Genomic DNA, 18,915 nt, shown 5'->3' with positions numbered 1-18,915 from the left:
TTGATACACTTTCAAACAAAGACTGCTGATTTAGAAGACCAAGCCTTCCAGACCTATTATTTGTATTTCAGCAATGACAATTAGCAATGGAGCTCTCCTGAATGTCACTGGAGACTTTGAAGAACACTGCTACCCCTCCTCTTTCTTTTCTACCTATGATGCTGCCCAACTGCACTAGGGATTGACAAGAACTGTGCTACCCCTTCTGTGTCCCTATGTGAAATGGCGCTGGATCGCCGTGGAGGGCGGTACTTATAGAATCCAAAGCTCGCAAGATCCGATGACGTCACAATGATGTTTTGCCTCGTTTTCAATTCCAAGGGTGCGCAAAAGTACCGAGCCTTTTGGATCTACTAAGCTCGGGTGTGTTCGGTTCTCGGGGAACCGAGCCTGAGCATCTCTAGCTCAAACCAGGGATGGAGAGTTGTGTTATTTTCCAGTTGGGAAAACTGGATCTAATAGCTGCCATGTTGGGGTGGAATGGAATGGAAATATGTGCATCCCTGCTGGCATCACAGGATTTCCCATTACTAGTGCAGTAAAGTGTACGTTAAGGGATCATTTACAAACTCAATAAAATTTCAGTACCACTATGTGTTTCATTTTACAGAACTGAGCCTACTTATCCATCGTGTCCCTAGCCAGTCCCTAAGGCAAGCAAAGCAAAAAGAAGGAGTACATTTGCTCCTGGACAAACAATGTTACAATGTAAGGGGTGAAAACTAGTTTATTATTTTGCACATAAGTTAAATACTGGCTGTTTTTTCATCTAGCACACAAATACTTGATAGCTTTATTTTTACACTGAAATTTAAAGTTGATCTAGGACATGCCCTGTCCCCTAACTATATATCTGTCCCCACATTTTAAATTTACCTCCCCCTGCATTGCAGCATGGTTTTGCCCAGGTGCAAAGTTACTTCTTTTTTTTTGCTTTTCTTGCCCTAATGACTCAGGCCCCTGGTGTCTAACTTCCTCATACAGAAACCCCTAAAATCAGCATGTTATCCAAGAGAACAGCAGGCTATTACTATTGTAGTAAATTAGTTTTGTGCACTAGTACAAAGTCAACCGCTCAGTTCCAATCAAACATAACAGGAAACAATTTCAAGGACTTCATCACCTGGCACACTATCAGGGGCGGGATCGGCCAGGGAGCTTGGGGGCATGTGTCCCCAGAGAGGGATCCTACTAAATGCCTTGGACCAGCATCCGGGAAGCTGGGTAGTAATGATCATGGTCTATGCGGCCCCTCCATTCGCTGTTACATCATTGGTTCTAGGAGTAATCCCGAAGGATCAATGTTGTAGTGAATGATCAATACATCCTGACCGCCACCCCAAGACATCCAATGGGAGCCTGTTTTTGTCAGTAGCAGGCTCCTGTGGGCAGGACCCTTGTAGTTAAACTCCACCCCATACATCTGAGACATCTTGACACAGGAGAAGAAGAAAGGAAGAAAGAAAGAAAGAGAAAAAGAGAAAGAAAGAACGAAAGAATGAATAGATTACAGTAACTTTAATCTAGGTAAGAGCAAGTACAGTGTATATATATATATATATATATATATATATATATATATATATATATATATTATTTTTTACTACTAGAAACAGCCTTTCAAGTGCAGAATATTTAAATTAAATATGTATAATATATAACTGATATTATATAAAACGTTGTTTTTAACTTGAATGAAAATTATTTGAGCACTGATCTTTCAGACTGGTGGGCCTACATAAGCAAAAGAAAATGTGATAACTAGATGACACTTGGGCAGCGCACTCACCCTACATTTCTGCTGCCCTAGGCTGTTACCTATGTCTCCTTATCACAAATTCAGGTCTGTGCGGGAGCAGGCCTACTTTGTGCTACTTCGTTATGGAAGACCAGCTAAATAATACATGAATATATATTGCCAAATATGTTAATATTACATAAAACTCTATACCTTTTATTTGTAACTGCATCACCTGTGACCCATTTACTCGGGTCTCTTCCTGTTTTACAGAAAGACCATTGGGGATGTGGAAGGAATATCAATAATATTCTGTCTATGAATGCGAATTCAACACTGCATGCAATTTTCTTGTGTGCTACTTTTATTGAGTTACAGTAAAAGAACCCTCTCCAGTGAATCGTTGTATTACAAAGGGTAAGAGATGTTGTTTGCAATATAGACATATTGTGACTAATGTGGAAATTTTAAGGGAAGACGCAGCTGTTTCCTTCAAAACATTATTACTATTGCCGAGATTTTCCAGAAATCCTGTACATTATCGATGTCTAAACCGCCTCTGATGCACAGGTTCATACATTACAGGCCAGTAATGCATCAGAGAATACATGTCAGACTTGTGTGGAACGTACATCATTTATATTACAGGACACTCTTGGATCACAAATTCCTTTTATTGCCTGGGCAATAGTGATGACTATGTATCTGCTAGAAGATGTGAAAATAGGAAAACTTTATTAACTGGTCCATTAAATATTTGTGTAAGAAAACTCCTCTGAGATTCTGACTCATTTAAAATGAAACACTCTTATTCATCATTCAGTAACTGGATATTTTACTTGCAATTTTTATTTGAGCAGGACGGCAGTAAGAGCGAAGGCCTCAATTGGCCAGTAACTATATCTATGGCTCTTAAATACATACTTTCCTAATATTGAGAACTCTCCACCCGGAGGGGGTTTCCTGTGGTCAAGTGCGGGGAAAGATGGAAGTGGCGATGCGATTCGCATTATCGCAGACTTGTTCTTCCTCCCCGCTGGGATCTGTGAGGGTGGCCTATTGCTCCAGGAGAGGTGTCTTCCAAAAATAACGGAAGAGTAAGCATAAAAACATAGTAGTATAGGTTAAAAAATAATCTGGCTTTCTCTTTTAATAAACATTGGAATTTTATTTCTAGCAATGTTATGTAGGCTTCAAATTGTAAGGCATCTTGGGGTCAGTCTGTATAGATAGTTCCCTACCTTGAAATATAATGGAAGTCATCCATCGCTATGAGCAGGCAGGATAAAGCCAGCAGGGTAAAGGTAGGGGTTCTAGCAGTAAGAGGAAACAGTAGGAAGAGAGGTAATGCGGGTCTAATTAACAGACTTCAGTTAGACCACACCTGAAGTGTTGTTTAGTACTCTAGCAGGTCCTTATGGTAGCGACTAATCCTCTCCCCTCCACTGAAAGTAAGAGACACTGACCTCCGACCCAGAGAGAGGCGAGAATCCAGTCGAAATAAGGAAAGCAGGATAAGTACACTTAATTATTACTTTTATTGGGGAGAGGATATAAGAAGAGTTGTTGATTAAATTACCACTGACTAAAAATTAAGTATTAAAGAACAATTTTGTCAGTAAACATTAAGGTAAGTGGGAACTGTGGCAGTATGATAATTTATTTTTAAGGTTAATCTTCCTCAAAAGAACAATTAAGAAACCTCTCTATAGTTCAGCTAATCAGTACTAGAAAGCCGAACGTTCAGCATTTTAGGCTTTTTGGTAAATAATCAATTATAAGAAACTTTATTGCAGTTAATATAAAGCAGAATTATATCACCATATAGAAATATGAAGCTTTCCATGAAGAACAGTTAAGGGAAATATTACTATAAAAGTAAAATGTTCAACATTTGAAGCTTTTCTGTAAATGGTCAATGGTAAGAAACTTTAATTTATGTAATGTAACTATAATGTAAAAATACATACATTCATATATGAGCTTGAGAATTTCAGTCCAACTATGGTATGTCTCTTGACTGGGTGTAGATGTACACACAATAGGGCTTTGTTGCCTATTAGAGGGAAGTTTAGTATTTCCCGTGGCCCTTATATAATGTACTGGAATATATAATCACTGCTAGTAAACAGTGAAGCTCGGTCTTTATGTATAAAGTGTGAGGTTACAGGATTCAAGGCAGCAAGTGTAGCAGAAATGAGTAAGCCCTATTCATTGTATGGAACAAATAATATTCAGTCTTTTGATCCATGTTCAAACTAGGGATGGAGAGTTGTTTTAGTTTCCAGTTGGGAAAACTGGATCTAATAGCTGCCACGTTGGGGTGTCTGTTAAAGGGGTCATTTACAAACCAGATAAAATTTCAGCCCCACTATGTGTTTCATTTTGCAGAACTGAGCCTACTTTTCCATCGTGTCCCCAGATAGGTGTAGGTCCACATTCTGCTTTTCTGGAACTCTCTTGGGAAAATGGCTATGCCTCTACCTTGGAAAGACTGCAAATCCTGCAGATGTCACAATTTTGATGCATAGATCCACATGCTGCCTATGAACATAGGCGCTTTGCACAAAAAAAGGTGCATGATGTTATACAATGACATTGTACGACGGGACTACATTTTTGCAACTTCAACAATGACCGTTGCTGTGTATAAGACCAGGTGGGTGGGAGCTAAATAAAATGGATTCAAGTCACATCACTGAACTCCACCTGGTGCAGTAATGTTGGTGGCTTATATTATAAGGTCCAAGCGGGAAGTGTGGGAGAATGTGGTGACACGATTCGCGTCATCACGGCATCGCCCCCACTGGGGAATACTGCATATCACAAGGGCAGTGGGTGGTTTACACGAAGGTGACCTTATCTCTTGGTAGGACTCCCTGAGATTCGGAAGTCTTCTAGATGTTCTCAGGCAGTGGCGGAACTACCATTGGTGTGACAGGTGCATCGGGGCCCATGGAAATAATGGGGCCCACTGCATGGCAGATGCAGAGGGTCTGGGGCCCCAGTTCCCTTCCTCCCATTTTCTCTGCACCGGGGACCACAGCTCTCTAGTTCCACCTCTGTTCTCAGCAGTAGGCGAGTATTATATTAACTGCAATGGGAATAATGTTTCTATAGCAAAGTCCATGATCATTTGAGTTTTTACTTCAATTCTCTATCACTTCTTTTTTCTTTTACTCTCTCCCTTTTTCTTCAGTCTACTATCTTTCTCTCTCTCTTTTCTTTCCCTAGCGCTCTCTCTCTCTTGCTCTCTTTTGATATGGAGCTCTTTAGACTTGTTTCTATTGCTTCTAAATTAATTTAACTTAACAAAAATTGAAACAAAAGAGCCCTGTTCAAAAAACAAAAATGACTGAAACTTTATAAATCCATAAATGAATGTCAGATTTATAAATAAATGACAAATGATTTAAGGTTTGCTTCATACTGCTACAGTAACCAACTGAACATGAAAGCTGAAAGGACCTTTATAGTTCACAGTATGTAGACGACACATTTTCCTATTCCGCACTGAACATCTCTCTTTCGGATAGTCACAGCGTGGCATTGACTGCAGACTGTAAATATGGTCCTTTCACTTAAGTTGATGTCCTTGGCTGCACTTGGAGAGAATGTGTAGGAATCAGTAGCTGGAATGTGAGTTAGTAATTGAACCGCAACTCCTGGAGCAAAGTGTGTTACTCTAGTATTATGTTTTCATAAGAAACCAGTTGTGTACAGAGCCTGCTATGGAGGTCAGTGTGACTCACTTGTCATGACTACACCAGACTTCACAGCCAGCTGGCAAACCTATTACTGCTCCTCACAGTGGCAAGCTAATTGGATTTTGAAAACATTGAGCAGTTTACCTGTTTAACTTTGACAGTGCCATAGGTATTGCAATATCATTGTTTTTAAACTGAGCCAAACAAAATATGAAATTACCTTTAATGCTGAGAACTAGTGACATATGTGTGTTTTTGCTGCTTGGTGTCTCCTTTAAGTGTTTTCATTACAGAATGTTTTCAGCCAGTGAAGAGAATTCCGATCATAAATGAACCGTGGGGCCATTTAAGAGAACTGGTAACCATATTATTGTACAAAAATGTGCGGTTACCCATAGCCAGTTAGATTCTACCTCTAAATAATCTCCTTTTTGACATTACAGAAAGATCTCATTTACATTCACTAAAACACACACAATTTTCATTTTCTTGGGGCAGAATAAGAAATAGGGATCATTTGCAGGAGTAATGTGACACATAAATACTTAACAGATATGTTATGTAGCGCCTGTATACAAAAGGCTAATTATTCCACAGAGTGGTTCTCTCCCAGGAACTCTCTGCCACATTAATGAAATGGAATCTACTTCTGAATAATGCATTTGTGCTTCATGGAAAATACAAAGCATTTCATTTGCAAGCAGACCATCAGAATTCAATTGAACTGAACTTTGATTAGCAATGTTTGGATAGAACCCTTTCACTAAAAGCTACTCAGTGAAGTCATATTTCTCTAAAATTAGATTACTTTCTTCCACTTCATCAGTCATTTACAAGTTACTTCTAGTTAACGACAGCACTTCATAACGGCCGTGTCTGGACTACAGATTTTTCGTACCGTGCCTAATTTAAAAAAAGAAATCTTATTAATGTTATTGTAAATATTATGTTCATATTTTTACTTCCATGAGTTGTTTAATAATGGACATAGGGTGAAATGAGCTAATTAAACATCATACTGGTGTAAATGAGGGGGTTGAATAACCGGGACATAGGTAGATAGCACTTGAAGTGCAATAATGCTATTATATCTCGGACCGACATGTTTAATCTGATAAGACATATGGACAGTGCAGGCAGAAGCAAAGTTAGCACATGAGCAATTATATGCCGATAGATGCAATATTCTTCAATTAGCTACTAATTATATCTCCCAATGTGACTGTGTGTATTTCCACAATAATCTGAATTACTAAAATGAACAGACTCACAGGGACAACAGCATAGAGCCAGGAAATTAATCATTCAAGTGTTAGTATTTCTACAAACATTTGCATCTGGTGGTAAGTTCTTCGGTGTACGGTGGTATGTAACGCTTGTGTGACACTCCTGCAACACAGAGTACACACCACTACATTAAAATTAATTTGCTTAACCTGCTTACTGTATTATATCAAAAGAGAAATATTCTCACTTTAACGTGCACAATGACAGTTTCATCTCACAATTTTTAAAGGGGTAAAATAGCATCCATCCATCTATCTATCTATCTATCTATCTATCCCATACTGCCAACCTTTAAAACCGGTTAAGTGGCAAGTGTAGGAGGTGTCATGGCGACTCAATTGTGTCACCAGAGCCTGGCCCACTGGGCAATGCTGTGATTCACATGGGGTGCGGTGCCATAATGACACAATTGCATCATCAAGCTTATGCCCACTTCACTAGTGATGTGGGTAAGTTCCGGGAGGCCGGGAGGATGCATGCTCCCGAAATTCATGTCTCCTGTACATTCTGAAAGGGGTAGGCAAGCATAAGTCTCTCCGGGTGTTCCAGCAACCAGGTTCAGGGCCGCCATCAGGGGGGTATGGGATGTACCAATGTTTGGGGTCCTGGATTGGTCAGGAAGCCACCGTCTGAGGTCCTCAATAATTCAGAGTGGGGCCCCAGGTTCAATAATGTAATAATGTAGTGAGGGATTATTGAGGCAGACCACCAATGAGCTGCCTCGTTTTCTAGTTTTGCCCCTCCCCTTTGTCTCTCATCCTCCAACTCTTTTCTCCCATCCTAATCATCCCCTCTTGTTCTACTTCCCCTCCTCTAACCTATCGGCTCCACCCCTCTCCTACCTACATGTGGCTGTGTACCATACAGCTCCCTTTAGCTGCCTCCATCAGCTTTTGAAGCAAGGTAAGTCACATAGGGTAATTAATGTTATAATTTTATGTGGGATGGGGGAGGCATTTTCTTATAATATAGGGAAGGTGAAATTGTTAAGTGTAGGGTGTTATTTATTATATGTGGGGTAAGTATTAATGTTATGTGGGGGCTATTTTGAAAGTGCCCACTGTATCAGAAACTCACAGGGTGTTCACTGGGATACTTCCCCTGTACATAGGCAGTCTCTGGGCTGGTGCCAATACTGGTAAAACCTTTCCACAGACAATATACAGGAGATCTCTCAGTATCTGTGCTGTGTTCATCCTCTATCTGTGGTAATGGCCATGTGAGGCAGTCTGTGGGATACGTGGGCAGATCTGAGGGGCATATAAAGGTCACGTGAGGAGGTATGTGGGGAAGTCTGGTGGGCATGTTAAGGGCATGTGGGGAAGACTGTAGGGTATGTGTGAAGGTCTAGCAACATGTAAGGGGCATGTGGGTTGGTCTGATGGAATGTGGGGAGGTCTCATGGGCATGTAAAGGGCATTTTACACCTCTACATCCACTGGACCAAGGAGCGTGGGGGATGGTTAAGCAGAAGGCAGGGGAATTCATCCAGGTAGCCTCCTATCTTCTATGCTCTGCTCCCCAGAGTGGCGGACGGACGTGCCTAAACGCTGCTTTTGAAATTGCAGTCATGGGAGGTCACATTGCCTGCCTAATTTAAATTGTCTACACTATTTTAACCAGCTCTGCACGCAGTATGGTGCCAGATTATTATGTTCTCCACCCCTCCCTGTGATACTTTTCCCTGGGATATCCTGTGTGCCATTTCTCCACCTTGCTTTTTGACCCTGACCTCAGATCGTTCTGACCATTCTTCTTGCTTGCTGATTTTGTACCGTCTCTGCCAGTCCGTTTACTACCCAGTTTGTCCTGACATCAGGGGCCGGACAAAAAAGATTATTTTGGGCCGCCCGGTCCCTATAGTCTGTACTTGGTGGCTGGCCTCTTCCCCGGGACCAGCCACCTTCTCCAACTGGCCGCGGATCCTAACGATCCACCCCCCCCTTCCTTGCGCGCGACTCTATTTGTGTCATATGGGAAGCGCACCACGTGTCAGGTGCTGTCCCATGTGTGAAGAGGTAAAAAACTGGCAGCGCGCACAGATTGAACCAGGTAGGTGCCAGGAGGGGGGTAGAAAGCAGGTTGCTGTATATTAATATAATGTATGTGTGTGTGTGTGTGTGTGTGTGTGTGTGTGTGTGTATATCAGTATGCTAAATTATTGTGTGTGCCGGTATGATAAATTAATGTCTGTGTGAGAGGGGGGCAGTATATGAATGTGTGTGTGGGGGCCAGTATATGAATGTTTTGGGGGGGCAGTATATGAATGTATTGGGGGGGCAGTATATGAATGTATTGGGGGGGCAGTATACAAATGTATTCTGTGTGTGTGTGTGAGGGGCCAGTATATGAATGTAATGTGTGTGTGTGTGTGTGTGTGTGTGTGTGAGGGGCCAGTATATGAATGTATTGTGTGTGTGTGTGTGAGGGAGGGACCAGTATTGGAGTGTAGTGTGTGTGTGAGGGGGGCAGTATAGGATTGTAGTGTGTGTGTGTGAAGGGCCAGTATATGAATGTAGTGTGTGTGATGTAGGGGGGTCTTAATATCATGTGGGAGGTAGGCTATTAATATAATCAAGGAGTGCAGGTGGGGGCAAATTATTGGGTGCTATTTTATTTGTGGGGTGATGGTGGGGCAATTTAATAATGGGTCCTATGAATTTAAGATGGAGTAATTGGACCTTTAATTTAATGCTGGGGTGGTGAGCTATTAATTGATTGTGGGGCTGTTTGGGGAGAATGCTGTCTATTTATTAAATGTGATTATGAATTATTTAATGCCTGGAATTGTTGTGGGAAATGGTTATAATTGTTAAACGTAAATGCTATTTAAATTATTGCTGGGCCTGTTTGGAGGGAGGGAAATAGGTTTATTTATTAAATGTGTATGCTATTAATTTAATGTTGGGGCTAGTTGGAAGGAAACAGATCTATATGTCAAATGTAAATACTATTATTTTAATGTTGGGGCTGGAGGGAGGCCTAATTATAAAATGGCGGTGCTATTTTGATTTTTCTTCAGGGCTGGTTGGAGATTTCTGAATTTCATGTACCCATTTTTTTTTCAAATCGGGTCCCCAACATTCCAGGATCCAGACAAGCAGCAACTGATCTAAAGACACCAGCAGCCACAGGAGGTGAAAGTGACAAGAACAGGTAGGAGAGAGCAGGACAGACTGCCAGCTGTCCTGAACCTGGTGGGTCAGTCCTGAATTTGGGTGACTTTCACTTAGTCAGTATTTGGTCTGACTGGAAGGACAGTTGGGAGGTATGTCTTGCTTCACACTTACCCGTGAAGGCAATGCTTCCTGCACCTAACAGTAGTGCACACAGTATTGCCTGTGTATTTGTCTAAAATGATAACCATGTTACATCATAGGGCCCCCCCCTGTCTAAAGTACCCCGGGCCCTCCAGAGCCTTAATCCAGCTCTGGGCCAGGGTGTTAGATTGACACCTAGTGCTCTGCTACTCCTCCCAGTAGCACCCCTCATATTTGTTTTAGGTTAACCATAAAACAAATAGTAACCCTATTAGTATATAGTGTGAAGCAAAAAACAAGCATTTTTCCTGGCAAAAACACCAGTGGGTATATTTACTAAACTGCGGGTTTAAAAAAGTGGAGATGTTGCCTGTAGCAACCAATCAGATTCTATTTATAATTTATTTAGTACATTCTACAACATAACTACTAGAATCTGATTGGTTGCTAAAGGACACATCTCCAAACCTGCTATAAATATACCCCCAGGTTTTTAAAGAAAAAGGGCTTTTTGCATTTTGATAGATCAGCCCCTATATTCAGTACTGTAATAGAACATTATTATATAACCTATTGCTATAAGATTTATACCCATTATAATCAGCCAGGTATGTGTAAAAATAAATAAAGTGCTGTAGGGAGAAGGAACATATAAAATAAAATGCAATATAAAGTAAGGTTTGTTTTTTGTTGCATTATTTGTTTTCATTATTTAAGATTTATCATTTATAATAAAGTATCGCTGGGTTAAGCAACACTAAAATAGCCTCTTTTTATATTGATAAATCTATATTATACCGAAAACCACCCTTTAAGGATGGTCCGCTACTTATGGGCCAGTGCTTTGTGCTTGCCCTAGGGCTAAAGTCTGCCAGCCAGCAACCTGCCTTACAGTCTCAGTGGCTTTCCAGTACCAGTCTGTCACTCCTGGAACCTGGGCAGAGGGCCACAACCTGGTTGTGACTTTGCAGCAGAGCCAAAACTCACTTGCAGGGGTCCCTGGTGAAGATTGGTGACATGTTAAACTCCGTGCCTCTACTTGTGATGGTGCTAATTTATGGATTCATAACTTCTTGGCATGAGAGCGACACCAATTACTTATTATTAGGTCGCACTGCCTCAGGGAATATTGATCATACATTAACAACATAGGGATTGTACCATCACTGTTCTATACATGCTTAAAGTTCTGCACATGCAAGAATGATCCCTATCTTGCTCTGTTATGTGAGAAATATTTGAGACCGTGAGAGTTGTAATTAATATACCTGGAGGTGAAACATGAGTATAATGCAGCTCCACAATAGAGCAGCAAAGGAACAAATTAATAAATTACATTACATTAAAATTCTCCTTCAGATTTTTCACAAACAAAACGAGAAGTGTTTTCAGCTCTGACAATGTGTCTCCCTGTGTGTTGTTATTATTGTTATTATCTTTTACTTCTAAATCACCACAAGGGGTCCGCAGCACCGTACATCTGTCATACCTTGTTCCGGCTGACCCGTCAAATTGCGTAACGTTTCAAAATCTTCTATAGTTCGAGGCACCCTTGTTCATATTAATATAAAAGAAAATGCCAAGATTTTACATACCTCCTGTCCAACATTATCCCGATCAGATGGGTCACATCAAACATTACAGCTATGTTTTTGATGCACCTTTTCTGTAAATGGGAAGTTCACTTGGAAAGGACATCAACAAAACTGCTGTGTATTTGAAAAAGGCCTGTCATCAGAGCTGGATTAAGGGGGAGGGGGCATGAGATGTATGGAGGTGGCAATGGATGAGATATGGAGGTGGCAATGGATGAGATATGGAGGTGGCAATGGATGAGATACATGGAGGTGGCAATGGATGAGATATGGAGGGGACAATGGGAGAGATATATGGAGGTGGCAATGGATGAGATATGGAGATGGCAATGGGAGAGAGATGGAGGTAGCAATGGGAGAGATATGAAGAGGGCAATGGGAGAGATATGAAGAGGGCAATGGAAGAGATATGAAGAGGGCAATGGATGAGATATGGAGGTGGCAATGGATGAGATATGGAGGTGACTATGGGAGAGATATGGAGATGCATATGGGAGAGATATGGAGGTGGAAATGAATGAGATATGGAAGTGGCATTGGGAGTGATATGAAGGTAGCAATTGGAGAGATATGGAGGTGGCAATGGATGAGATATATGGAGGTGGCAATGGATGAGATATGGAGGGGGCAATGGGAGAGGTATATGGAGGTGGCAATGGATGAGATATGGAGATGGCAATGGGAGAGATATATGGAGGTGGCAATGGATGAGATATGGAGATGGCAATGGGAGAGATATGAAGAGGGCAATGGATGAGATATGGAGGTGGCAATGGATGAGATATGGAGGTGGCAATTAATGAGATATGGAGGTGACTATGGGAGAGATATGGAGATGCATATGGGAGAGATATGGAGGTGGAAATGAATGAGATATGGAGGTGGCATTGGGAGTGATATGAAGGTGGCAATTGGAGAGATATGGAGGTGGCAATTGGAGAGATATGGAGGTGGCAATGGATGAGATATATGGAGGTGGCATTGGATGAGATATGGAGATGGCAATGGGAGAGATATATGGAAGTGGCAATGGATGAGATCTGGAGGTGGCAATGGATGAGATATGGAGGTGGCAATGGATGAGATATGGAGGTGGCAATGGATGAGATATGGAGGTGGCAATGGATGAGATATGGAGGTGGCAATGGATGAGATATGGAGATGGCAATGGGAGAGATATGGAGGTGGCAATGGGAGAGATATGGAGGTGGCAATGGGAGAGATATGAAGAGGGCAATGGGAGAGATATGAAGAGGGCAATGGATGAGATATGGAGGTGGCAATGGATGAGATATGGAGGTGACTATGGGAGAGATATGGAGATGAATATGGGAGAGATATGGAGGTGGAAATGAATGAGATATGGAGGTGGCATTGGGAGTGATATGAAGGTGGCAATTGGAGAGATATGGAGGTGGCAATGGATGAGATATTGAGGGGGACATGAGTGAGATATGGAGGGGGAATTAAGTTCCAGGGACTCATTTTTCCGCATATGATGTCACTATGCCCATCATTTTAGACCACCACATGGACCCCCCTGTCTTCAGTGGCCCAGTCTCCTCAAAGCCTTAATCCAGCCCTGCAAGTCATAGTATAACGTAGGACATCAGTGCTGGCCCACTGATTGTGGTAACACTGAACTTAAGGTAAGTAGAACTGTATTTTCTTTTATCTTAGTGAGCTCCATCCAAAACTAACTTTTTATTAATTTCAGTGTTTATCAAAGGGATAAAGACTGAAGTTAATCAAAATTATCAAAATCATAAAAAAATAATAAAATTATCAAAATTAATAAAAAAAATGATCAGAATCACCTGTTTATACTGTCCTATTGGCAGCATGTGCTTTTTTTGTATTGCCCTGTACATCAAAGGGTTGCTGCAGGCCATTATGGCTGTTGTACGATAAACCCCGCTGAGTACCACTCAGCTGCTTCGGCTATATTGTTTTAAAAATCCTTTGACTTGTTTAATAGGGGCCATCATCCCTCGCGATACTTCTGCTCACGCATTTTTTGTGGCTGGTCTGCACTATACAATCAACACTTGGCTTTAAAATGGTTTTGTCTCTGTTGCTCCATAACACTGAAACTTAACTTTCTAATATCCAACTAATATCTTCCCTTCCTCCTTCACAAATCCTCCTCAAACAACATTTTCTGAGTGTAGAAACCTCATATATGACTTTCTGGGGCATATTCAATTAGGATTCCAGTCCGCGGTAATGCGTGTTACCGTGGAAAGTGCGCACTCTTGCTGGTAATACGGTACCGCAATAACGCAGATTTTCGTACGCAACCCTATGGGCTGCGAACGAAAATCCACGTTATTGCGGTACCGTGGATTAAGTTCGCGGCCCGTTCTGCAACGATCCCGCAGACCGGAATCGTAATTGAATATGCCCCTCTATGTCCAAAGTTGTGCACGTAACACATTTTAATCCACTGCCTGTTTTCCATAAACCTAATAAGACTATAAGATCATTTGACAGTTTTCTTTTATTCTTACCAAGTTTAAATTTTTAGCTAAGTTGACCTTCATTTTAGACCACCCTTCTAGATCTGCCTGCCCTGTTTTCTTCTCATAAGCTAATTAATGTGGATCATTTTGTTGTTGGTTGTGACTTCAACAATTGGTATAGAGTAGAGATTAGTCCTTTGGATGATGGATTATAACTATTAAAGTTATTTTATCGTTTACCAATAATCATTGTCTAAGCGATTTGTGTGGTTCCAAATCACAAAGCGATTTATTAGCAAAAGCAAAAGAATAACAATTAAATAAATAAGTACAGCCGATACATATGCTGTGCTGTGCTGGATCCAGCTTACAGTCATTCAATCCTGAAGTCTGTGGTCAAAGAGACTGTAAGCTGATTCCAGAGAGCAATATATACACAGTTAGTGTTACAGTAAATACAATACAGATGACTTGGCATGTTTCCATAGGTTCAGGCTCCAGGACAGTCCAGTATAGTGTAATCCATAGGTCAGTTCAAACGATACCCTCCAAGGGTGGGGGTCAGCTATCCAAGGGTGGGGGTCAGATGCATACTAATCTTCCCGCCGAAAGCTAGTTCAAACTGGTCTATTTACATTATACACACAATACAATTCTGATCACTAATTCTCTATATTCCATAACTAGCATACACGAGGTGCGATCCTATAGCTGATGGCAGAGCCGTAACTAGGCATGTGAGGGCGGTGCTGTCGCCCAGGGCGCAAGCCCAAGGGGGCAAAGCAGCCGCCCGCTACCTGCCTTCAGCCCTTAACTTCCACAGTGGAACGCATGTGATCCACTGACAGGAAGTTCGGCAACTTCCTGTTAGTGGAACGCACATCACTGCGGAAGTTAAGGGCGGAAGGTAAGAGCTGAACTCTCTCTCTCTCTCTATCTCTCATATACTTTGTCCTCTACACCTCCAGATAAAACAACTAAGGTTATAAATGACATTTTTATCAGTTTGTGATATTTTCTAAAAAACCTTCCTAAAATGTTTTAAACTATTGCGTTTTTCCTACTATACACAAAAGTATTATGCCAATGGGTTTCACATTGTAATGCCCTTTACCTGTAGATGCTGCTACTAGTTTCACAACTAGAGATTTATTTTAAAAATATATGTATTTATAAGACAGCAACACTAGTGTAGTGCTCTGATTTGGTCAGATATTAAAGGGTATCACCACCTAAAGTTAAATAATATGTATGTACTACCAACGTCATACGTACTACTGAGCAGCTTGTGTCTTCTCATACTCCTGCCATCAGTATTGCAAATTAAATTTACTTTTGTAAGCCTGACTCCTTGCTCTGTTTCAACACTAATTTATATTCCCGCCCCTCTGGCCATTCATGGGACTGAATAAATCAAGCCAAATTATTTGTTATTTTTAGATTTAGGGGGAGAACCCTTACAAAAAGCAGGGATAAAATGTCCCATAGTCAAATAGTAACACTTTTAAATCTGTGATTGCCCCTAGCTCTGAATTTGCACTCATGATCAATGTATAGCCAAATTGGGCAGCATTATCAGTGTGATGTAATATATATCAGTGTAATATATATATATATATATATATATATATATATATATATATATATATATATATATCTATATCATGCACTTGCAAATTTGTGTAAAAGGATTCTTTCAGTAAAGTGCTAGCCACACCCCCACATTAGGTTGGCCACACCCACTTGCAAATTGTCACTCCCACTTAGATGAGGGCGCCAGTGCCCTGTCTCGCCCAAGGCACTAAAATGTCTAGTTACGGCACTGGCTGATGGAACCAAATCACTAAGGATAAATAGGGGATTAGAGTGACACCAAACATGATATGTTTCCTGGGACCTGAACCTTAGATCTCACTAAAGTGCAGATAACATTATAATATTTAACTATAAACTCAATAACATCTGTTCATAAACAACTGTGGGTTGGAATGATTATAAAATGAACTATGTACAAGTGAATGTGTAAGTGTGAGTGTATGTGTGCGTTATTTATCGCGCGATTGCGTCATAACACGTGACGTACTGATCGCAATCGTACTGTAAAACAAGATTAATCAATATAGTTTCTTTCATCCAATTATTCGACATTGACAATAACAACAGAGCGGCTCTAATGGAAGGCATTGTTCAGTGGGGTCTGGTTTACACAAGGAATGGTACAAGTGCCTAATTTGAGAATCGAGATCGGATTTGTGTAAAATCAGGGAAGAATCTTAAGAGGGCCAAGTATAGGGGGAAATTTGTGTTGTGATTGGTTCAGCTGCTGAATCCTTTGGAATTCAGTCCAGATATGAAAGCAGTATTGATTCATAGGGCAACTAATAGGGGTTGATTAGATCTCATTTGGTTAATTCTGGTGCAGTGGTCCCAGATTGATAGGGAGAAAGATACCGTGGGGATTACTTTTGATTCTATCGATCGATTCTGGGGTTTGATCCATATCAGTGAGTATGCTGAAATAGGTTTAGTAAGTCGGCCTCTATACTTGTCCAGACTCTGGGATGAGGCAGTGAGTGCCATAGAATGCAAAGACAGTATAAATCTCTATAACATTCATGTCCTATTGCACACAACTCAGAATAAACGGTTAATAAGTAGTATATAGAACCATGGACTCACTGTGGTATCATTAGTGGTTACGTAGACCAGGACATCTGATGAATTCCGGTTGTTGATGTACCGATAGCAGTTCCACACGCAGCTAATCAGGTAAGCCTGGATACAAACACAGGTATCAATTTATATCAGTTGATTCCAATAAAAGCTGCACACACACGTTTTACAAAACTGGCAACATCTGAAAAATGATTTACCGAGCCTCTGCTTGCTGTGTATATGTTTACACTTTTCTACATAGGCGACCTGATGTCATGGTATCTGCATGAAACTGGAGTAATCAGAATGACCCTTCCATCGTATTGAGCAATGTTAACACCAGACAGTGGATGCAAATAAAGAATTACCTTAAGAAGTTATTTACAGAAGAAGTGTATAGAACAACAGATGTACAGGATACTATTATGTAATACACCAGTTCCTGATCTAAATCTCGGGATCTAAAGATACGCACATAAGTATGTATAAATGTATTTTATTTGAAATATACACCTTTATATAATATATCATAATTTAACAAGAATATTAAATAGGGGAAACGTATGGGAATTCAGTGCTGGAGAGCAGTAAGGGAAAAGGATATAAGGCTCTGTCATCCACCTCTGAATAACAGAACGCCTGTAACCCACCACTAAAATCATTTATGAGCACTATACAGAACAGAAACGTGGAGGATTCGGGAAGTGTCACACACACTGTGCATAATATATAAACAGTATGTGAGAGATATAGACATAGGGGGCTTATGTTGAGTTGGACATATATGCATCCAAAGGATTTGGGAACTGTCACACACACTGTACATAATATATAAACAGTGAGAGATATAGACATAGGGGGCTTATGCTGAGTTGGGCATATATGCATCCAAATTTTTTCTAAAAAGACCCATGTAAAAATAGCATCTTTATACCTATATGCTGAGCTACACACATCTCAGGATACATCCAGCTCTGCACCAGGCTTATGTGTCCAACCCTCTATAATACCCTATATAATTTTCCTTCTGTAGAAATGAAAGTAGCAAAAGTGAATTCTAAAGTAGTCCAACAAAATCATGTAATATAGGCATGACCGATGAAGAAAGCACCTTATAGCTTCAGCGGTGAATCTGTCAAGCAGCTAATGGTGGAGCCAGTCATCATCATCACTGTGTATTTGCACCATCCTTCGAACATCCGCAAGTGTTACAGCTACTGACAGGTGTATCAGCGTCTACATGTGCTCTGACTTACTAATATGCAAACAAGCCCTTAATGTACTCGGCCTATGTTAGACAGTCCCTTACCTCCCCCCTTCTGCCTCTCCACTCATAAGGAGGATCAAATGCCAGATGCTATTACATTGCCAAGTGCACGTAAGCGTTTGTGCACATTAGCTGTATGGAAAAGTGTATTTTATGCTAAGCAAATGGGCGGACACCAAATTCATGTATGAGCCCCATAGAGAGCAAGAAGAGGGGGAAATAAGATTGAGAAATAAAACATGGCAGCTGTGAATGGATGCTTCCTTTCTGCTTCGTATTGTTATATGGTCTGGCAGGAAAAGGAGTAAGAGGGCAGATTTTTGGTTCATTTGTGATCCCGTGGTTAACCTTCAGTCATACTAGTTTCATAGAACTGTATCTACTACGGAGATTCCTGTGAACACCTGAGCCGGGATTCTTCCCAGAAAGTCCTGTTCTTGCGCTAACACTAAATTAATTGTTTAACGTCTATTTCCAGATCAGCAGCTGTTAAACCAGATGTGACACATAAAGTATGTTTGACAGTCTATTGTTGGATATAGTGACATTAATTGTATATGTTCCTCCCACTTTCAATCCTTTCCAAGTACAGTAATGAGAAGTCTTAACTGGAATATTATGTATCTATCTGCAAAAGGATACGCCATATATTGGCAAGCATACATAGAGGAAACCAGAGAACACAGCATGGGAAATGGAAAAATGATGTGATGAGCTTCCATTGGTCAAACTTGGTGTTCACAAAAGATTCAGATACAATATTTCCCTTTTTGTAAAGAAACTCATCGTGGGAATTGCTTTCCAAATGTACATGATATAATAGCTCTTAGAACCATAACGGCGTGAGATTAGTGCTTTAGTTTGAGCCTCATAAATAAAGAGCCAAGTTAAGATTTCTGCCATAACAATGTTTATACAAGTGTTTAAGTTGCCTGAACAGATGT

General features: G+C 40.7%; 1 protein-coding gene across 1 annotated transcript in view; it reads right to left on the bottom strand.

Annotated features, from left to right (window-relative positions):
* The window catches only part of LAPTM4B (lysosomal protein transmembrane 4 beta), a 120,169-nt gene that overhangs the window by 7,344 nt on the left and 93,910 nt on the right, over positions 1-18,915 (bottom strand). The window contains exon 6 of the mRNA XM_075213845.1: positions 16,729-16,824. Within this exon, the coding sequence (XP_075069946.1) occupies positions 16,729-16,824 (96 nt within the window). The remainder of the gene's footprint in view (positions 1-16,728; positions 16,825-18,915) is intronic.

This window comes from Mixophyes fleayi, chromosome 5 (assembly GCF_038048845.1).
Source record: "Mixophyes fleayi isolate aMixFle1 chromosome 5, aMixFle1.hap1, whole genome shotgun sequence".
NCBI lineage: Eukaryota > Metazoa > Chordata > Amphibia > Anura > Limnodynastidae > Mixophyes > Mixophyes fleayi.
Note: the sequence above shows the minus strand (reverse complement) of the source record. Positions and strands in the feature narration are given on the sequence as shown.